The sequence below is a fragment of the Tympanuchus pallidicinctus genome, unplaced genomic scaffold, assembly GCF_026119805.1.
Source record: "Tympanuchus pallidicinctus isolate F22 unplaced genomic scaffold, pur_lepc_1.0 scaffold55, whole genome shotgun sequence".
In the NCBI taxonomy this organism is placed as follows: domain Eukaryota; kingdom Metazoa; phylum Chordata; class Aves; order Galliformes; family Phasianidae; genus Tympanuchus; species Tympanuchus pallidicinctus.
The window spans coordinates 420,946-443,837 of record NW_026294775.1 but is presented as its reverse complement, the minus strand read 5'-3'; the positions used below and the strand labels follow the sequence as shown (position 1 = coordinate 443,837).

At 40.0% G+C, this 22,892-nt stretch overlaps 1 protein-coding gene across 6 annotated transcripts in view; it reads left to right on the top strand.

The window, feature by feature from the left end:
• Window positions 1–18,021, top strand: part of LOC128091927 (transient receptor potential cation channel subfamily V member 6-like) — a 35,053-nt gene extending 17,032 nt beyond the window's left edge. For 5 of the 6 annotated variants that reach the window (XM_052705347.1, XM_052705348.1, XM_052705350.1 and 2 more), the window contains 8 exons: window positions 6,545–6,757; window positions 7,051–7,137; window positions 8,238–8,314; window positions 9,349–9,514; window positions 9,796–9,862; window positions 10,597–10,865; window positions 11,931–12,037; window positions 14,018–18,021. In XM_052705347.1, coding sequence (XP_052561307.1) covers window positions 6,545–6,757; window positions 7,051–7,137; window positions 8,238–8,314; window positions 9,349–9,514; window positions 9,796–9,862; window positions 10,597–10,865; window positions 11,931–12,037; window positions 14,018–14,288 — 1,257 coding nt within the window. In that variant the 3' untranslated portion in view covers window positions 14,289–18,021. The remainder of the gene's footprint in view (window positions 1–6,544; window positions 6,758–7,050; window positions 7,138–8,237; window positions 8,315–9,348; window positions 9,515–9,795; window positions 9,863–10,596; window positions 10,866–11,930; window positions 12,038–14,017) is intronic. The other variant, XM_052705351.1, reaches the window with a different exon arrangement.
• Window positions 18,022–22,892: the final 4,871 nt, after the last annotated feature.

The window sequence follows — 22,892 nt, the reverse complement described above, 5'->3', positions numbered from 1 at the left end:
GGCTGAACTGGGCCTAACTGTGACATTTTTGGTGCACTGGCTTGAAAAACAAACTTTTAATGCAAAACTCTCTGAGCTCTAACTCTCGGAAAGCATTGTTAGAAAGCTTATCTTGTTTACAATCCTTGATTTCTAGGAGGACTGCCAACTGCACCAATTTTTTTTGTTGTTGTTTTTGGCAGTGTGTCAACTTGTTTTTATTAAGAGACAAAATGTACTTTCTTTCTCTTGTAAAACTGTTCTTCAAGAGATTACATTCCATCATGTTCATCCTCTTAACACTTAGAATGTACTAGACTTTATCAAGTCCTCCACTCTGCTCTATGGAGCTGTATACATATATAAAAAGTTAGAAGTACCAGTGGAAACACCTATCTGGTGCCTGCATACACTGTGGTATGTTTTGAGCATTGAAAGCTTTGTCCCAGATGGAGTTTCTGATTTTACAGAACATGTGATTTTTAAACAGGCTTCCAATCTGTCCCTTGAATCCCTTATATGTTTTTTGAATGCTCATTCAGTTATAATGTTGTCAATCTCCCTGAATGTATTCCTTGTCATCTCACTCAGTATCTTTATTTGAAATATTTGAGGAAGCCTTCCCCAAAGCCAGAGAATACTGAGTGGCAGGGAGTGCAGAGGGACTTGAGATAGACTTTAGAGAGATGGGCATCCCCGGTGTCATGGAATTTTACTCCTGAACACCTTCAAGATCCTAAGAATCTAAGCAGGTATCTAAGACAGGCGTGTTGTGGCTCAATAAATCTGAGGAGATGCAAATTATTTGGGGCCTGGCTTATGCCTACCAAGCCTCATTCAACACTATGCCAGGGATGTTAGAATCACAGGATAACAGAATCACAGGATCACAGAATCACCAAGGTTAGAAAAGACCTTCAAGATCATCCAGTCCAACCATCCACCTATCACCAATAGTACTCACTAAACCATGTCCCTCAACACAAAATCCAAATGTGTTTCTGAGCCAAAAGGAGAGTTTCCAGGAGAAAGTCTGAACTGAGAAAGAGAATTTCTGGGTCAAGAAAGGAAGTCTCCAGATTGAGAAAGAGAATCTCCAAATTCAGCAAAAGAGTTTCCAAGCTCCAGACTCCACTATGAATGAGTTGAGCTAGAGAGAAAGAGCATAAAAACTGTGAAGTCTAATCAACCACAGGAGGCACTAGTATCAGTGTCAATTGCCCCTATAAGAAATTGAAACAGATGTTACCTCATTTAGAATGAAAAGAAGGAGAAAGAAGAGGAAGAAGATCTAGGGGAGGGGCCCTGAACAAGACCACTGTCACCGACATTAACTAAGGCAACAGCAAAAACTAAAAAGAAGAAGAAGGTGAGGAAGACACTGTGACCATTATTAGAACCCAACCTCTGAAAATGACTGAAATTCAAGGTCAGGAAAAGATTTTGTATGGCACCCAAATGAACCCACCTGGTTACTGTGATGTTGGGACACTGGGGCCAATAGTGTGTTGCTAGATGGTAGAGAAGCTTGCCAGCTGGGAAGTATTGCTAAGGACTCAGCTATTGACAAAGGAATTTGTAGATATCAGAATGGGACATTCACCCTCTGGAGATGAATGCTATTAGCCCTAGAGGAAAAAACCCCCTCCAAAGAAGATCTGATGCCTAAGATAAAGAAATGGACTACTGTGGAAAAAGACGTCTATTATTTGAGAGAATTACCTGTGGTGGAAGTGTTACATGACCCCATGTTCATTCCTGACAATCCACACGAAGATCGTGATCCTGAGAGAGTCACGTGTGCACCAAGTATGTGGCAAAAATTCACAAGAACTGTACCAGAGAAGTACATTGGTACACCAGGAATGTATGAGAGAGGGTGAAGACAACCCATTTCATTTATATTGATGAATAGACTTCATAACACTGAACAACATTTAGCCCCTCCACAAGCTTATATTTCAGTCATTTCAAAAATAACTGTAAGACTGAATAAAATGCAGAGTAAACATAAAGATACGACAGAGGAACTGTCTACCTTGCTTAATCATGATGAACCTGATGAAGCTGAGGTGGTATCAGAGACACCTGATGAGAATCAGGATTATCAAAACAGTCTACTGAAAGGGCTGATCAAACTGATTTGCTCCCTGACTAAATCATCCAATATCTCAGCTATTAAAAACAGATGTCTTCCTGCTTGAGCAAGTGACAATAGTAATACTACGTTGTGTATTGCTTTCTGGAGTTACCAATGTGAGCGTGGAGAAGATATGAAGAAGTGGCATAAAAAACCCACTCCTACTCTACAAAAGAAAAAGAATTACAAAACAAATCAACTGCCAAAGTGAACTCCTCTACGAAGGCAATTGTTCCAGTTGCTGTGGGACATGGCAAGAGCTGTAAGAATCCTGATCATGAATCACAAGAGAAGAACGACAGAGGTAACAATTAGAGGGGCTCTGCCTCAAGCCAGGGGAAGGAAAGGGAAAATAGAGTATATTGGATTGCATGTATTCAATGGCCTGGCACATCAGAACCACAAAAATATGAAGCAGTGGTGGACACTGGTGCACAGTGCACTCTAATGCCCTTGAGTCATGAAGGGGCAGGATCAACTTGTATTTCTGGGGTGACTGGGGGTTCCCAAGAGCTGACTGTGTTGGAGGCTGAAATAAGCCTCACTAGTCAAGACTGGCAAAAGATCCTACTGTGACTGGCACAGGGGCACCATGTATACTTGGTGTCATTTGCTTCAGAAGAGGCTATTTTAAGGATCCCAAGGGGTATTGGTGGGCCTTTGGAATAGCTACTGTAGATGCAGACGATGTTAAGCAGATGTCTGTTTTGCCTCGCCTGTCAGAAGATCTGTCTCTTGTGGGGTTGCTACAAGTGGAAGAGCAACAGGTACTGATTTCTACAAAAATGGTGCACAGACATCAGTACCACACCAACAGGGATTCCTTGTTCTGCATTCATAAGTTGACTCATCAACTAGAGAGTCAGAGATTAATCAGCAAAACTGATTCACCTTTTGAGAGCCCAATATGGCCAGTGCATAAAGCCAGTGGAGAATGGAGGCTGATGGTAGACCACTGTGGCCTAAATGAAGTCACACCCCCACTGAGTGCTGCTGTATCAGACATGCTAGAACTCTAGTATTCATTGGAGTCAAAAGCAGCCAAGTGGTGTGCTACAGCTGAAATTGCTAATGCATTCTTCTCCAATCCTTTGGCCACAGAATATAGGCCACTGTTTTCTTTCACTTGGAGAAGAATTCAGTATACCTGGAACAGTTTGCTCTAAGGATGGAAACATAGCCCAATAATTTGCCATCAGTTGATCTAAACTGCACTGGAACAGGACAGTGCTCCCAAGCACCTACAGTACATTGATGACATTACTGTGTAGGGCAATACAAGAGAAAGGAGGGAGTATTATCCAAATCCTTCCGTGAATCGGTTTTGCCTTTAACCAAAACAAAATGAAGGGGCCTGCACAGGAAATCCAGTTCCTAGCTATAAAGTGCCAAGATGGATGTTGTCACATGCCAACAGATATAATCAATAAATTACTGCTATTTCTCTGCTCACTAGTAAGAAACATAATCCTTTCGGTGTGTAGTGGGTTTTTGAAGAATGCATGTTCCAAAACTGTAGCCTCATTGTAAGCAATCTTCATCAGGTGATGCAGAAGAATAATAATTTCACATGGGCCCTTGAGCAGCAGTAGGCTTTTGAGCAAATTAAACAGGACACAGCCTGTGCCGTCGCCCTGGAGCCAAGACATATGGTATATGGTACAAAAGCCTTCTACATTGCCGCTGGAGAAAGAGGCCCCAGTTGGAGGTAAAGAGCCTCAGGACAGACCTGAGGCCAACCACTTGGATTCTGGAGTTGCGTTTAAAGGGACTCTGAAAAGAGCTATACTTCAACTGGAAAGGAGATATTAGCCACATATGAGAGGGTTCAAGCTGCTTCCGAAGTAATTAGTACTGAAACACAACTCTTTTTAGCACCCTGACTGGCAGTGCTAAACTGGACATTTAAAGGAAAGGTTCTCTCCACCCATTGTGTTACAGTTGCCACTTGGAGTAAGTGGATTGCGTTGATTACACAACAAGCTTGGATGAGGAATCTTGGTCATCCAAGGATCTTAGAAGTGATCATGGATTGGCCTGAAGGTAAAAAGTTTGGAACATCATCAGGAGAAGAGGTAATATGTGCTAAAGAGGCCCCACCATATAACGAATTACCAGAAAATGAAAAGAAATATGCTCTGTTCACAGTTGGATCATGTCATATTGTGGGGAAACCTGGCAGATGGAAAGCTGCTGTGTAGAGCCCTACATGACAAATTGCAGAGGCCACCAAAAGAAAAGGAGAATCAAGACAATTTGCAGAGGTAAAGGCTGTCCACCTGGCCTTAGCTATTGCTGAACAGGAGAGGGGGCCAGTGCTTTATTTTTATACTGACTCATGGATGGTAGCAAATGCTGTATGGGGATGGTAACAGCAGTGAGAATGAAACAACTGGCAAAGAAAGGGTAAGCCTATATAGGTTGCTCAAATGTGGAAAGACTTTGCTACCTGAACAAAGAATAAGGTTATAAAGGTGCATCATATACAGATGCTCAAGTGACCAAGAGTTGAGCCACTGAAGAAGAACCAACTTCTGGCTACTGAAGAAGAAATAACCAACAGGTAGATCAAGCTGCCAAAATTGAAGGGGCTCAAATAGATTTGGAGTGGCAATGGGTGAATTATTTCTAGTTGGGCTCATGAAACCTCGGTTCAAGAAGGAAGAGATACAACATATCAGTGGGCTAGAGACCAAGTGGTGGACTTAAATAAGGATGTTATTGCACAGGTTATGCATGACTACATGGATATGCACCACAATTAAGCAAGCCAAGAGGGTGAAACCTTTCTGTGAGGAAAGGTGATGGTAAAAGCATAAATATGGAGTGGCATGGCACGTTGATTATATCACCCTGCCACGAACCTGTGATGGTATGTGTTATGCACTTACCATGATGGAGGCTTGAAACATATCCTGTACCCCATGTTACTGCCAAAAACACCATACCAGGTCTCAAGAAACAAGTCCTGTGATGACATAGTGCTCCAGAAAGAACTGAGTCAGATAACGGGACTCATTTCAAAAACTCTTTTGTAAATACTTTGACCAAAGATCACAGAATCATAGAATGGCTTGTATTGGAAGGGCTTCAAGGATCATCAAGTTCCAACCTGCCCGACACAGGCAGGGCCACCAATCCCCAGGTCTGGTACTAGATCAGGCTACCCAAGGCCACATCCAGCCTGGTCTTGAACATCTCCAGGGATGGAGCATCCACGACCTCTCTGGACAGCCTGTCCCAGCACCTCGTCTCTCTCTCTCTGTGAAGAACTTCCCCCTGACATCCAATCTAAACCCTCCCTCCTTGAGCTTAAAACCATTCCCCCTTGTCCTATCACTATCTACCGTTGTAAAAAGTTGATTCTCCTGCTGTTTATAATCCCCTTTTAAGTACTGGAAGGCTGCAATGAGATGTCCTTGCAGCCTTCTCTTCTCCAGGCTCAACAAGCCCAGCTCCCTTAGATTCACTGGGCCCATCTTTTGAGTTTGTTGAGGTCCCTCTGGATGGTGTCACTTTCTCCTAATGTGTCAACCACACCACTCAGCTTGGTGTCATTGTCAAACTTGCTGAGAGTGCACTTGAGCCCATAAGATCATGGCACCGAATGGATTTATCATATTCCCTGCCATGCATCAGCTTCTGGTAAAGTCAAACAATAAAATGGGCTGTTAAAACTATGTTGAAGGCAACAGGTGGTGGAACATTCAGGCACTAGGAGAAGCATTTGGCAGAAGCCACCTGCTTGGTCAATACTTGATGATCTAATAATCAAGATGGTCCTGTCCAATCTAGCCGGTCCCTTCGCCCTTCGTGGTCACAGAATTCATGGTCACTTAACTAGGCTGAACCATGACAAACTGGTATTGCTGCTGTTTTGGATTTAGTATAATAATGTTAATAACACAAATTTCCCGCTGTTCCTGAGCAATTCTTGTACTAAATCAATTTCTACTTCTCACATTACCCTGTATCACAGTTATAGAATGGCTTAGGTTGAGAGTATGTTAAAGACAATCTAGTTCCAAGCTCCCTGTTGTGGCTACCAAGGATTTCAGCCAACCTGGCTTGGAATGCCTCCAAAACATGGGGCATCCACAACAATCACTTATCAAATATTCATATGGATCCAGGCTACAGGGACAGAAAACATGTCTTCAATGGTGTCTAATATACTTTTCCAGTGTATGCCACTGGTACACAAAAGCTGTTCTCTATGTACATGTTTTCTTTTTCCAAGGCCCTACTGGCAAACTGAGCAAACCCAAAATCACTTGATCATTCTAATTTTTCGAAACCAAATTGGCTTCCTAATGCTGAATAATGTGAGAGCAGTTTGTTAACATTTTCCAGGGAAACAGTGTCAATGATGCTTATAAACAAATTCCCTCACAGTAAATAATTCCTTCTCTCTATCTTTCTCAGGCACGCCAGATCTTAGATTTAACACCTGTGAAGGAGCTGGTGAGCCTGAAATGGAATATGTATGGACGGCCCTATTTCTGCTTCCTGGCTTTATTCTATGTACTCTACATGGTCTGCTTCACTATGTGCTGTGTCTACCGGCCACTGAAACCTCGAACAGGCAATAAAACAAGCAGTAGAGACAATACAGTCTATGTCCAGAAAATGCTGCAGGTACTGTGTCAGTAGGAATGAGAGTTTCATAGGCAGCACTGGGCAATTTCTATCTCACCTACTAATCTGGAAAGTCCAAGTGCCTCCTATTCTCCAGTTTTCACAGCTGTCATCCTTTCCCCATCAGCTGACCTTCAAGTGAGGAACACTAAGCATGATCTGTTCTCTGCTGTTTGGGCTGGGAGAGTTCCTGTGGCCTTGTCACGTCTAGTCCTGTTTGCTACAGTAACAGTGGGCCTTCTTTTCCCCCATTCTCTGTTTTAATTTCTTTTCATTCCTTTTTCTCCTTTCAGGAATCTTATGTAACATATGAGGATGAGTTGAGGCTGGTGGGGGAACTGATCACAGTTATTGGAGCTGTAGTAATTTTGATCCTTGAGGTAAGAGAAACAGTGAGCTATTGAGTTTTGAACTGAATCAAGACATGATTTTATTTTGTGCATAAAAATGAGTTTGTGCTCATAACTCAGGGTTATCTGCTGAGTCTAAATGTTTCAGTATACATCTGTTGCAGTTGACACTGTCAACAGTATTTATTGGATGAAACAGACGCTTTGACAGCTTACTAGTAAAACTCTAGGTACTGAAGAATCAATTAGATGGACTGATCACTATCAAATACTATCTGTAGGGTAGTGCTAGATTTCCCATTAGCATCATCTGTGGTTCCAACTGAACCCAACTATTACATGAGATTATAAGAGACTTTCTATACTGATGTGGGAGATGGGTAAAATGAATCTTGTGCTTATACAGGAAAGTTTATGTTTAATTGGAGAGCAGCAACAATGTGGGCCTATAAAAGGAGTGTTCACAACCAAAGTTCTGCAGTAGATGCGTCTAGGTGATTTCCTGATCATGAATTTTAGAATTTTAATTTTAAAATTAGATCAGAGCTGAAGTTTTTTAAACTAAACATGTACACACATACGGTATCATTGTAACATGAAGTCAAAGATCAAAATTTTTATATAGAGAAAACTCAAATGCTGGTTCCAAAGGTAATAACTGTAGTAAGATTGAGTTTTCAAACCCCATTAAAAAAAAAAAAAAAAAAAAAAAGAGAGAGAGAAAAGAAAAAGAAGAGGTTTATCTCTCCTCATATGTGTTTCACAAGAACAGGTGTTTCATCCTATTCTATTTTTGGTCAGGTCTGTGGGGCTCTGCTACAGCTAGCAAAGAGAGGATGACATAACAAGCCCCTCTGAGTTCTTTTTTGTCTTTTCTCAGCTATTTGTCTAGTCTCTTCAAAGTATTCTACACTAACTTCAGGATCATAGCTCTGTGTTGCAGAATCTCTGTCTCATATCAAAATTTCTCAATCTGCCTGCTTCACTCATTCTGTTTTTAAAGTAAAATTATAATCAAACTGTGAAGCAGCACACAGAGCAGATACAATTGACCCCAAGACTCTGTTGATATTAGTGGTTACCTTAAGTTTAATAATGGAATCCTGAAGTCAATAGGATATCATTCTTAGATCCCAGATATCCTTAGAGTTGGAGCAGCGAAATACTTTGGACAAACCATCCTGGGAGGACCTTTCCACATAATTGTGTAAGTACACCACTTTTTAAGTTTAATAAATACATGATCTCTCATTTCCTCCTGCAACTTCCCCCTTCCATCCAACCCTGTGTTTTTCTAGATGAGTCACCTCCTCTATTCCCTTAGAGCACAGTTGTCCAACCGTGGCTTGCCTTGGCCACACTGAGTAAAGAATTGTCTTGGGCCACGTACAAATTATATAACAGAGTTAATGTATATAAGTAACAAAATAGAAACAGGATAGCAGAAACACTTATCAAGTGCATACCGCAAAACTAGTTAAAAATGTATTGCAAATTATTTTATACTTTTGTGAACTTTTTGAAATAGTCAAAATTAAAAAAAAAATTCTCAGCACTACATGAGCATTCTGGATGTTTCTTCCACAGTGAATTTGTAAACTTATTAAATTATACTAAGAAATAACACAAGTTGGAGTTTAATAATTAAATAAGAAAACTTACATGCCTACTTAATAACAAAAAGTACAAGTCCTCACATACACTGTAGGTAAGTTGAAATGTTATTATCAGTAATCACTGTGTTTTCTCATCAACTGGTACAAGTACATGTAACGTGCAACACACTCAGGTTTTAATGTGTCTGAGTGGGTGCAAGTGGCAGAGTTGGCACTGCACTGTTCCCTCCCCTCCACAATGTACTGTTGTAGCCTAGACAATCTGCCCTCAAACTATTTGTAATCAACTGATGACAAATAGTGCTAAAAATCAAATCATAATGTTAAAAGTTTATGATCTTGTGGGGTCGAATTACTAGCTGTCTTGGGCTCTATCCGGCCCATGGGCTGCGAGCTGGACATGCCTGCTTTAGAGCATTCCTATTGTTGATTTCTTTCTCTTGTTGGCCCAAGTGGTGTATAAGAAGCCAGGCGAATGGACAGCTAGAACTGAGCATGCTGATTGGTCTCTGCCTATGAGCTGGTGGCTGTATGTGCCTGTCTTGAAATTTTTGTCAAGAAAAGAAAAAGTAAGGGTAAGATCTCTTTACTGAACATTTTTTTACTGTCTCTTCTTCCTTTGCAGTATCACATATGCTTGCATGATTCTGGTAACCATGGTGATGCGTCTTACCAGCACTACTGGTGAGGTGGTGCCCATGTCCTTTGCCCTGGTACTAGGATGGTGCAATGTCATGTACTTTGCACGAGGCTTCCAGATGCTTGGGCCCTTCACCATCATGATCCAGAAGGTATAAGAAAAAAAAAAAAAGGGATTGTTGCACATGTTGTGACACCTCTTTGCACACAGGGAGAATTGAAAGAATACTTTTTCTCCCTCTGGACTTGCATTAGTGGCAAATGGACAAGTTCCTGTCTGAATGAAGGGTTTGGGACTTTCATATTCTCTCTTTCATGCAGAAGCTTCCTCTCGTCCACTTTTGATGTTAGAATCTGGAAATGATTTACAAGGGTTGCATGGTGGCTTGGTGGTACAGTTGGGTCTTATGGTGGCTCTGTCTTTGCTCTGCAGATGATATTTGGAGATCTTATGCGCTTTTGCTGGCTCATGGCTGTGGTGATACTAGGCTTTGCATCAGGTAAGTCTAGAAAAGGAAAATGGTGTTACATTACTTTGCCAACTCCTTTGATATGAATTAAATGCTTTGGGTTTCATATTACTCTCATGTCATACTCTGAATAAAAGTTGGCAAAAGTAGTGATATTGTGCATTTTCTATTTCTTTGAATATAGACTCTTTCTTTGGACTGATTTATGTTCTTATTAGCTTGGTTTTCAACTCTTGCTCCTTCCAGGGTAATTGAAATTAGGACAATCCAGATAAATCTATGTATATCTCTCAAAATTTAAAAGCATATTGTATTTATGGTGTTTGTATTTGAAAAGTGACACATTTAGCTTTATTCTTTCCACGAATAAGAAAAAATTTCCATTTATAGACCATTTTGATGACAGTCAATAGGCGCCATTTTTTTCTAAATGGAGGAATTCAGTGACACACCTTTGATTCATATTCTTTCATATTCATATATTCTTTGTCAGGTGCCACTTTATCAGACTGCCTTTGTGGTGGAACATTGTTGGGAAGGTTAAGCATCTGCCACCGTACCACCAGCATGGTGCTGCTTCTGACATTGTGGACCAATATAATAAAATGGGAAGCATTACTTTAGGAGCAGACCTCCTACATATAACTCCTTCCCAGTCTAGCTTGTATTGTCAGCTTCACTTAATAAGACTCTGTTGTTGCTCTTGGATTATGATTCCCATTTTTAAACTATATCTTTTATTTTTCCCCATTGTTCTCCTTTAGCTTTTTACATCATCTTCCAGACAGAGAACCCTGAAAACCTCGGGCAGTTCTACAATTATCCCATGTCCTTGTTCACCACCTTTGAGCTGTTTCTCACTATCATTGATGGCCCTGCAAACTATGATGTAGACCTGCCTTTTATGTACAGTGTGGTATACTTTGCCTTTGCCATCATTGCCACCCTCCTTATGCTCAATTTGCTAATTGCCATGATGGGTGACACCCACTGGAGAGTGGCTCATGAACGAGATGAACTCTGGAGAGCCCAGGTAATCTGAGTAGGGTGTTCTCTTTGAATAAAAGTAAGGAAAATTTGTCCAGGAAAAATATGTTACTCAATTCAGTTACTTATTTTACTTTCTCTGCACTATAAAGTCTTTCCCAGACCCTCACTTTGCTCATGAGCTTCTCATGGTTCAATAAGCCCTTTAATTCTGCTTTACTGATTCTGTGCATCAGCTTCCAAGTGTTGTTTTATCAGTATGATTTTCTATAGACTACTTTTCTGTAGATCTTCCCATGTGAAACTGCCTTCCCTTATATCTTTGATATAGTAATTTTACTATACCAATATATTACCCTGTATACCAACAATATTACCCTATTTTGAACAGCAGAGGGAAAAGCCCATTCAACCTTTCTTGTCCATACTGTGTCCCCCTTCACTAAGTTTCTTCACTAAGAGTGGAATTTCTTTTTAAATAGAATTAAAGTTGCCTCTTTATTAAAAATCACATTCTTGTGTTATTGAGAGTTAAATAATAATTACAGAGATTGTCTGGGAGGAAGATACAATGAAAGCTAATGGTTAGAAGTTGGTGGGTAATGTCTTTGGATCCATTAAGAGAAGTTGGCCTGACTCACTTCCTGAAAAGACTCGGGCCTTTTGCTGTATTCATACAGATCGCTTACAGAACTGCTCAACAGGAAACCCACTTCCTAGTATTTTTCCTGAGATAAAATAGAAAGTCAGTTAATTGTTGCTGTGTGGCCAGGGTAGTTAAGTTCTGAAAATTGTTAACGCTGATGTAAATGTTGTCCTCTTATTTATCTTATAAATTAATTATTCTAGTCGTGTTCATCAGGTATAGAAGGAAACAAGTTTAACATTTTTTTTGAAGAGCACCATTGGCAATCATAGCACAGTTAGAACTAAAATTGTGACTTGCTCTGTAACAAAGAATATTGGCTCCGTGTTTTTCTTTCATTATGTATGGAGCTGATGAGTACTTGTGAGACTGGTAATTTTGAAAAGAGAGTGATTTATTTTTTTTTCCTAACTCAACCCAGTCCTTTGTCTTATTTATTTACTTATTTTTGTTTTAATGGTAAAGATTGTTGCTACCACTGTCATGCTGGAACGAAAACTGCCACGGTGTCTCTGGCCTCGCTCTGGGATCTGTGGGCGGGAGTACGGGCTGGGGGACCGATGGTATCTCAGGTGAGTTCTCTGCCAGTGCACATAAAGATCCCAGAAGAGACTTCCAAATGCATGGGTCACAGTTATTCTAATGGCTTAGAGAGGAGAGTTTGTGGTCCCTTCTAGAGTAAAGATCCTAGTCTGCTTTATGTTTATGAGTGACAAACACTGTTCTGCTCAGAAAGTTCTGCTATTGAATTCTTCTCATCAGTTGATGCTTTCTTTTCCATTATTTCCAGAAGAAACATCCTAGAAATTGCATGGTTATAAAGCATAGTTTTTTTTTTTCAGACACCTTATAATGATGATAAAACTTCACTGCTGTGCTTGGTTGACTGAGCACTTGATGCTTGAAATAGCAGAGGCAAAAGCAATCAGTGAGATGTTCAGCAGTAATGAACAGTGCTTCAGATGATTCAAAATAGGACAGGAATAATTAAAGATAATTTCTTTTTGGTGTAAATATAATAACTATATTTTATAATATGCAAGGATTGTTTCTAGTGACAAAGTCTCGGGTCTGAGATTGCCTTTTAAGCCCTGAAATAACAAACTGTCTGTAGTCTCAATAACAAAATATTCCTAAAATTAATCAGCATTTCTACCGGTGTGAGAAAAGTATAAACCATATTTGGGCATATGCTCTTTCTCACTGCTTTATTTTTTGCTGATAAAACCAGAAGGGATGGTGGTGGCTGTATGAAACAGGACTCTGCTTGGTTTTAGGGAGAAGTGAGCCTTGTAGATTTTCACGTTTACCAGTTAGAACAAACAGATCTGAAGTGTTATCAAGGAACAAGGATTTCAGACCAACGTGTAAAATGTAACTTTGCAAAAGCAGTACCCCAGCAGAAATTCTTCATTGGATACAAAGGAAAAGCTCCGAAAGTAATGCCTCCTTTTTTTTTTTTTTAAATGTTCTCTTACAGTGTCAGAGGCAAATGTTGGTTCCCACTAATATTCTGTTAACATTTTGTTGCTGTGTGACAGATGGCAGAGAGGCAGTCTGGCAAAATGACATCTGACATGGAAGTGCATAGGAAGCAGAGGTGTGCCATTGAATTCCTCCACGTGGAAATAATTGCACATACTGACATTCACTGATACTTGCTGAACACTTAATGAGACTAAACAGTGGATGTAAGCACAGTGAGATGGTGGATGGCACATTTCAGCAATTACACCATTGTAGACGCTGTGAAACAGTGGGTCATCTCTGCTGGTGTAGATTTTTATGAGCACAACGTGCAGACTTTTGTTCATCACTGGTGAAAATTGCCAATAGTGGTGGCTATTTTGAAAAATAGTGTTTTATAGCTAGAATTTGTTGTACCAAATAGTGTCATTGTGCTCTTTGTTGTTGTTTCCATTGAAACAAATGGGAGGCATTACTTTGGGAGCATGTGAGAAGTTCTTTCAGATTACATGTATGTTTGTCATTTATAGTATGGGACGATATTTCCAAAGTCATTTCTTAAGTGAAGCAGAGAAGGGTTGATGAAAGTGGACAAGGTAAATCAAAGTTCAGCAAAAGATAAATGACACATCCTGACACTTGCAACTATGGAGTATTTAAGGAGGAGAGACAGCAAGGAAGAAAATAGATGAGTATATGTGGATATAAAAAGGATCTGGAGCTGGAGTTCAATGGTATGGAATTGCCAGTCATTTACAGCTGACAAATCAGAAAAGGCAAATCATGGCCAGGGAGAAAAAACTAAGGGCTGAAGTCAGTATCAGGAATGAAAGCCTAGAAGAAAGATAATTGTGCTAGCTGCTGAGTTTGTGAGGCTAATTTTATGAGATCATATGTTAGAGATGGAAGAAAACCAAAAGAATTATTAACCAGTTTCCTGTTTCTGCATAGGTGTTTCTGGAATGACTGAGTCTTTAAGCATGTATTTGGGAGTGGTCTATTCATTTATTTTGTTGATTAAACTGGCAAAATTCTCTTTCATTTAGTTTGTTGTTTTGTTTTTTTTTTTTTAAATCCTCTCACAGAATAGAAGACAGAATTGATCCCAACAAACACAAGATGATGCGATTCACAGAAGCATTTAAGGGTCATGATAGGGATAACTGTGATAAAAGTCTGGAAAAGCTGGAAGTTGATAGGAACATCCTGTACAAGAAGGACATGTCCATTCCATCATTGTCAAGAGGCACATCTAGGACTAATTCTCAGAGTGGCTGGGAGATCCTGAGACGCAATACTTTCCACCAACTTCATGGAGAAATCAATCATGCCATGGAAGAAGTCTATGATGTCTAACCTTCTTTATTGATTCCACAGCATGGATTGCATTTGCCACAGTAGTTGTCTCCTCCAACTGTTCATACACACTCCAGCATGCTACAGATTCAACAGCATTGCAGAGCTCTGCCAGTGCATCACAAATTGTTCCTGGTATTTTTGTTATGATATATAGATTGTCTTTCTCTCCTACTTTTTAGGGGTCCCCGCTTTTGCATTAATATTTGTGCCAAGTTAGTTGGCTTGTTGAGCTAAGGCCTGTAGTTTATAATGCTTGTAAAACCCCACAGAACTGAGCAATAGAAGCCAGCACTGGAATTTCAACAATTTACTAAGAGACAGTTAGTAAGACCTTTCCCAGAGTGTAACATATATGCAGGTCACTTAAAAAATCATGCATCCTGTTTATTTCCATGAAAAATATAACAGAGACAAAGACCATAATAAAATTGTTTGATAGAGCAAATTCTCATCTACAAAACACTGTTTTTCACAATAGCCACCACCATTAGCTTTGCATTTCTGCCAGTGATGAACAAGAGCCTGCATGTCTTGCTGGTAAAAATCGGCACCAGTGGTGGTGACTGTCACTGTCACCACTGATGAAATGCATGCTTTGTCATCTCACTGTGCTTGCATCCACTGTTTGGTTTCCATAATTATTCAACAAACATTGATGAATTTGACGAATATCAGTGCAATTGTTTCTGCGCAGAGGAATTCATTTCTACATCTTTGCTTCATATGCACTTCTGTGTCAGACACCACTTAGACTGCCTCTGCTACCCCCTATCACACAGCAACAAAACGTAATGGGTTGTTGGTAGGAAGGTTCAACCTTTTCTGCCATACCACCACCATCTGCCTCTGACATAGTGAGACAACACAATAAAATAGGAGGCATTACTCCTGGAGCAGCTCTTGCAAAATCTTTCCCTTCATTCTCACAGTATCCCTGTGCTCTCATAGCACATACAGCTGGCTGAAGTACTATTTTACGATTTGACACAGAACTAAATATTAAGTCCAGCCAAACCCTATAACTATGCTCAGGAATGAAGGTAGTCACTGACACTGTTGATTTAAAGGCCTTTAACCTTTCCATTGGCGTTCAAGGCCTGACTTATATCGTTCTCTGAAGAATGGAAAATTCTATTAGCTGCATTTTCAACATTTCTATTTTATCAGGACTGTTCTGTTTGTTTGTTTGTTTTTAATTTTATTTATTTATTTTTGTCATATGGATGCACTTTAAGCTGTATTGCTTTTAAAAGAAGTGATTTCTATTCCTGGGAGGATCCGAAGGATCTGAAGTGGGAACTTTTTTCCTAATGAGAGGATATAATAAGATGATCTTTGAAGATGTCTACCAACTGAACTCTTCCTCTCCTCTTCTTCTCCTCTTTCCTTTCCTCCTCCACCCTATGCTGTCCTGTCCCATCCCGTCCTGTCCTGTTAAGCGCCCAAGTGAGCTGACGCTGATCTCTTGCTTTCTGTGAAAGAGGAGGGTTTTGAACTGTAGTGCTTAGTTTTACTACTGAACCATCAAGGTTAGCAGTACAACCTAGCAGTGAATGAAATGGAGAGGAAATATTGGGAAAAAAAAAAAGAAAAAAGAACTATTTAAAAGACAGTTCAGAAACTGTGGTGTCTCTCTCTCCCTCAGAAAGTCCCAAACTATCATTACTAACTCATAACATGACTAAATCACCCAGACAAACATGTTTCAGTCTGCCAGTTTGTCATCTGCCTAGGGTGACTTTAAGATAAATTGAGAAATACCCAGAGAAATAGATTGTCATTCCACGGGTTTTAGTTTTTTTTAGGAGCGTGGAGTTTCATTCCAGTAGCAGAAGTGTGTGAAAACGAGCACATGGTCTCTACATTTCCATTCCAACAGGACCAGTGACAGAAATTTTGTTTTGAAGAAACCGAGGATTATAATTGAGTGCTAGGAATTGACTCAAACCATCTTGTGAAAAGTAAAGCAAACAGTGAAAAAGCTGGATACAGTGCTTTTCTGCCTATTGAAAAATCACTGCAAATGTCTTCCACGTTTTCTCTTGCAGGTGCAGTAATGAGCATCACAGTATTTGCAACAACACATATTTATTTAAATGCCTTTCTTCTATTACTTGGATGTGTAGCTATGCTCCAATAGAAGACTGACAGAAGAATGTCTCTCTGTAATTTGACTATATACTTCTGAGTTGTTACATTTGGCTGAATTTAAAGTTTTGATCTTCTAAGTATTGTCACCTCTTTCCTAAATATGTAAGGTTTGCACTGGTGGTCGAAGGAGATGGGAACAATATGGCACATTAACCAGAAATGTGAGTTTCCGCAATGATTTTAAATGCATTCTCTTTCACACTGAATAGAAAATAACAGGAAAAGCAGAACTGATGACTTCCCTTCTACCCCTGCAGTCTTGTCATTAACTTGAAAACGTGTAGAAATTCAATTAAGATGGAACTGACTGTGGCCGTTTCTGTACAAGAACTTCACTTTGTGATTATTTAATAATATTAATAAATCAAAAAGTCTTGTTAGAGATGTGAGCTGTGTAAGCCATGTCTCTGAGATTGAGTTTGTGTTCTTCTACATTACTGTAAACAATAATGAAAATTTTGACCTAATGACTCAAAGCAACATACTGACATTGCAGGAGGCAGGAAAGAACTCAGCTGGCAGTGATAAGCCTTTACAGATTTCTGAATCCATCCTCCAAAAAAAATAAACCAACAGAAAGTCAGTAGAAGGTACGTTAATGGAATGTCTTTTTAAATAATGCATTCTGTAGGAATTGACTTTCAGAACGTTTGCATAGCACCCACGCATAAAAAAAATCTGCATTATGTATTTACTGTACTTGAAGTTGCCTAATGTAAGTAAAAGCACAGAAAATGTACTGATTTTTATTATGTTTTATGAATCAATGTAGACCAAATCTACTTACTCTAGTTTAGAGCTTAATAACAGCTATTGGAATTTGGCTTCCACTTTCCTGAGGTAACTTGAATATTAAATAAACAAATAAATAAGTAAATAAAAATTGGAAAAAATACAAAAGGGAGCAGAATCTTTTACTGTAAGCAAACGATTAGTCAGACAACTTTGCCTAGTATTTTTTTTTTTTTCATGTGGAGCTGTGCAGCCCATTTTAAACATTCGTTTTTGTCTGGAGAATCAGCTGTTATAGAAAAAAATTCAGGTGATGATGAAGGTCAGCAGAAATAACAGGTCCAGCAAAAGAGAAATATATTAAATTTGTCTTGTAAATTAAAGCGAATTTAATTTAAAATGGGCACATTTGCCGTGCCCATGTGAACCTCAGGAGGCACCTGACAAACATTTCATCTGGCTTAATGAAATCTGACTCAGGCTGGGAAACAGCAATATTTGTAATAGCACAAAAGGTAAAGCACTTTTGCTGTAATATTCTGCATAAATACATTGCTCCGTGATTTGCTTCAGTGTTTTGTATTTCATGATGTAGATATGTCCTAAAATTATAAATTAGTATTACTCCTTCTTACTGTTGCGATGTCTTTCCTCTCCCTTCTAACAATATTGCAACAATTTCAAAACAAATATTCCTGCCTTCCTTGACTCTGCCAATCTCAAAATATATTTTAAGACACTGAAGTGAATTCTGAGTTTGTGATAATGCATCAAGAAAAAATGTTTTTATCCAGCTGCGTGTAGTAAAATGTGAAGTATTTAGCTGGCAATAAAAATCTTAAATATGTGGACTGTCTTGTCTACTTTTTTGTGTTTAAAATAATACAATGGGATAATTTCTGTGTTAGTTTCTCTAGTAATGGTCGTGGACATGAACTGACAAAATATTTGGGTCACTTTTTTTGGTTAAATTTTTTGAATAAAATCTGTTTTCCCAGAGCAATCCATTTTGGAAATTCATTTATACAATATCTGTATAGAGTTCCAAATACTGATTTTCAGTGCAAAGTAGGAACTGTCAACATCCCCTTGCCTCCCCCTTATCTTTTTACTCATTGAATGGTTAGTGAAAACGGCAGCAGAAGCTCTTTGGAGAATAAGCTAAATCTTCACATTTTTGAAATGACGTACTTCCAACTGTGCGTCCTTGCTATAGCTGTTTGCAGTAAAAAACACGTCGGGAGACATGGGGGGTTTTCTCCCTAATATACATGCAACAAACAAACAAAACCCCCAAAAAGATGCAGACAACCCAGTTTTGCTTACATATCTCCCTAAATTTGATGTTGAGAGACAGCTTGAGAAAGTCAGCTGTAAACAGAAGGTCCTCCTTCTTTATTAAACGTGAGTAAAATTGCTAATAGATTAAAATCAGGCTTTGTATTTTTTTTTGTTTGCAGTATCTAATTTAGTCCCAGTCATATCTTCTATGTCATAGATTTCAATAGTAAGTACAACAACAAAACCATCCTTATTTATGTCTTGTATAGAAGTAAATAAATTAAAAGTACACCCTAACCTGATTTTTGGAAAGCTCTCCAAATGGGATTTATGTAATCCAACAAATACTTGGTTCATATTGGTATAGCTAATACCAGTAGCCATTTACTACTGATAATAAGAAGTTGGTTATTTTAATTTCCAAAATGATGGCATTTAAATCAAACTCTCAGTTGTGCACAAAGAACTCTTCTGCAAGAGCTTTGAGTTTGCCTTGAGAAAGTCTGCAATGTAATTCAGAAAATAAACCTGTGATGCTATCATCAAGAGTCTTTAAAACAGACCATATATAAGCCTCTGGTCTTGCTATTGTTTTATAATATATTGACAATTGCAAGCCATGTGAATTCTGCTTTATCTCTGCTTTGCATCACCCCTATGCATACATGAAAAAGCTGTTCATAGAACACATACCTAGTCATTAATTAAATACCATAGCAGTTAATTAATTACAACAAAAAGAACTTTAGCGCATCTCAGAAAGAAGCTTAACCAGCCTATGGTTAGAATGAATGATTAAAACACAAACAAAATAAAAACCCACATAGAAGTTCTAAGTTGATCTAAGAATTTTAGTGTACAATATTAATTCAAGTTCCTAGGAGGACAATATTTGCAACGCAACCTGATCAATTATAGAATTGGTAAAATAAAGAGAGAATGATGTGGGATTTTATTTGTTTGTTTGTTTGTTTGGTCAAAATCATTCTGTGCATCTATTCTAGCCCAGCTGGATGCAGAAAGAAAAGTTGAAGAGTCAGAGATCTCTGTCAGAGATCCAGCTACTGGGGTCATGTAGAAAAACAGCCAGCCTGGCCTGTAGTGTTACCCAGTAGAGGGAGAGTGGTGATCTCAGCACCAGACACTGGTGGGGTAAGTGCACGTTTATGAGTGCAACAGGCGCAAGCAACTAGTCAGGCTATATGCACCCATGGACTGTAGTGTCTGTTACTGGGTAGAGTGGGAGCCCCAGTGTCAATAATTAGAGGGTCCACAGCAACCTGGATCTGAAAGGGCAGATTTGAGCTTGGGCTACCAGCTGGTGGGAGGACCAGTGTGAACGAACTGGATGCCAGCTACTAGAGTCAGACCAGAGGTGTAATTGCCCCTGGCCTGTGGAGCCAGTTACTGCAACGAGTTAGAAGGAGAGGTTCAGTGCAAGCTACTGTAGCAAGAGAGGTGTAGTGGATCCCTTCTCCCAGCCACTGGGAGAAATGTGTCTTCCAAAATCAGCTTCCAGAAGGTGGAATTGGAATGACAGGGCTGGTGAAGTGATGAGTGCTAGCTACTTTGAGAGGCAATGTAAGTGAATTTAGCATCAGCTACTGGAGCTAAGCTGAGGGTTTATGTACCAACAGCCTTTAGTGTCTACTTCAGGAGAAGCTGGAGGTCATTTCTTGACCTAGGAAGGGCCCCATGTACTCTGAGACAAAATATTGCCAGCTATACTGAAAAAGTGTGAATGAACTTGTTGCCAGCTAGTGGAATCAGATTGGGGTATAGGCCTGTGAATTACAGGTGCTAGATACAAGGGCAAATGGGGGTCTTGATGTTAATAGTTTAAGGATCCTCTTTAGGGCTCAGGAAGCTCCATAGCATTCTGAGCACAGAATACTGGTTACTGGGGGGATTGTTGTGAGTGGACTGGGTGCCTGCTACTGGAGTTAGACTGGGGATACAGGCCCCCATGGTATGGTGCCAGCTACTGGAATGGTCCTAGCATCAGCTATTGGAGTGTGTGCAGATCTTCTACTCCCAGTCATTGGTGTGGGAATGGTATGTGTGTTACCAAACCAGCCACTGGGGTGGGATGTGAATGAGGTGTGTGCAATGCTCTGCACTGATGGCTGGAGCAAGGTATGGGTGACAGTTTATGTGCATGGTTCTGGCTGCTGTTGTGGGGAGCAGTAGGGAGAGTTTCTGTATCTTCCCAATCTGGTGAGTGAGGGCTGTATGTGCGTATTCACTAGCAAACCTTAAGCTGGACCAGCTTGAGCAGTGAGCAATGAGAGGTTTTGGGGTCGTGTTGAGGTGACATGTAGGTGATGGGGCCTTGCTGCTATTCTCAGTGGGACTTGTGAATGAGGGATGAGTACATGTGTTTGCAATGAACTTCAAGCTAGACTACCCAGTGAGTAGGTGACCTGTGAAGCTACTAAAAGGGCCCAGGATCTGGGCAAGGGCGTTGGACAGTATATCTGTGTCAGATACTTGAAGCTGGAAATGCGTGCATGCTTGCCAACATAGAGGGTGCTGAGTGTCTGCCTTCAGTAGTGAACTTCTTTCTCTTCTAGCCAACCAGGGAGGATGAGAGGGTCTCAGTGATCTGTGCCTATGTTTTATGTGAGTGTTGTGTGTAAGTGTTGCTCAAGACAGCCTTTGGCTGGGGCAGCCATTGCGGCCAACTGTGTCAGTGACCTGACATTGACTGTGTGTCTCTGGGATATGTGCTCTGCTTTGCTACTGGCTGTAGCTGCAGCAGCCATTTCTCCCAGGCTGGGCTGTCACACTGGTTTCCTGGACACTGGGCTGGGCTCCAGTGGCTGTACAGAAGCAAAGTTGTGTCAGAGTGGCTGGAGAAGGCAACCATATTAGCTCTTATTGCTCTTTTTTACCTCACTTAACAGAGGTGTTTCTATTCAACAGGGGATCACATATTTTGCCATTCAGCAGCAGTTCGGGTCTAAGTAACTGCTTGATTTTATTGATAGTGCTCACTGTGCTGCTGTGTGCTCTTTCAGGACAGGTTTCCCCATATCCTGGTAACCCAGCACCTGAGAATTGATAATGCTGATGGTCTTAATCACCTTGTGAATGGGTCCCCCACACCTTCTGGGTAACACACCACTTGGGTCTTGATAATGCTGATGTCCTTATCTCTGAGTGCCTCCACATCCTTGGGCCAGAGAGGTATTGGAGAGAAGGGAGAAGAGGTATGCATGAACAGCCCTCTTACATATTATGGATGTTTGCCTTATCATTGGTTATGCTAACCATATTGTCAGGAGTTGGGAGAAAGGAGTACAGGTCACATGGGACTGTTTTCCTTCTACAAAAAATTTCCACAACTCCTTAAAGGGTTTTTGTTCTCTCATTAGAGAAAGGCTTTGAAAAGGAAAAAAGGATTACAGCTGTTCAATTTCTGAAGCAATTTTTTTTCACTAAATGAATGAGAAATATAAATCGTATTTTTAAACTGCTTATAAACTGTGTGTTCTGCCTAGGTTTCTGAAGAATTCTGCTATAAGGTTTTAGTTGCACATGGTGATGACTTAGATAGGAAATGCTACAGCTTGAACTAAAAGTGACAAAAAAACATTTCAAAGATGAAAAGACTAAGTGGGATATAATTTGTTGTCTTGCCACTGAACCCGAAGATGGAATGGCAGGAATAATTTTGAGTAGGAATGATGCAGATGCAAGCAGAAGAGCTTTGAACTAAGATACTGTCTTTGTTTTTACACCGAAAAGAGATCATAGCTGCTCATATTTTTTCCAGAAATCAGTTGTTACAACGTCTGCCCATAGGTGGGCATGCTGCATGCTACTTCCAAACATTATTATTTACAAGTGACAAGAAACAACCTAATTGATTCAGATATGAGTTAGTTCCTTATTAAGGCTATGTCATAGTACTGTTAGCTTGATTCGTCTGCTAGGAAAAGTACCCTAGACTAGGTTTTCTTGCTTTAATGCAGTGCAGCAGGGATGTAGCTGAAATTCTTGAGGGCACTTGTGTGCTCGTTTTTCTTATGTCTCAACACTTGGGATGTGCCTCACCAACTCCCATTGGCAAGACTGCATAATACTCCACATATGAAATGATTAGGAATGGATCATAAATGTCAATGTGCAAAAGGTCACTTTCATGGCATTATGTTAACAGACAACACTGGCCGTGGGTAGGCTGCACACACGTATCTGGATGTTGATCACAATTCAAAAACATGTGACCTTTAACAAATACTAATCTCACTAGGGAGGGGTTGTTGGAAGCAGTGGCTCACTAGCTTGCATATGGCATACCCAGATGGATTTATAGCCAAACAGTTTCACCAGACTCATGCGCTGATAGAATCCAAACTGAAAGAAAACATGTGGTCAGTCCAGGCTATTAGGATGTGCTAAGATCTTTAGCCACCACCTTTTCACAAGCAC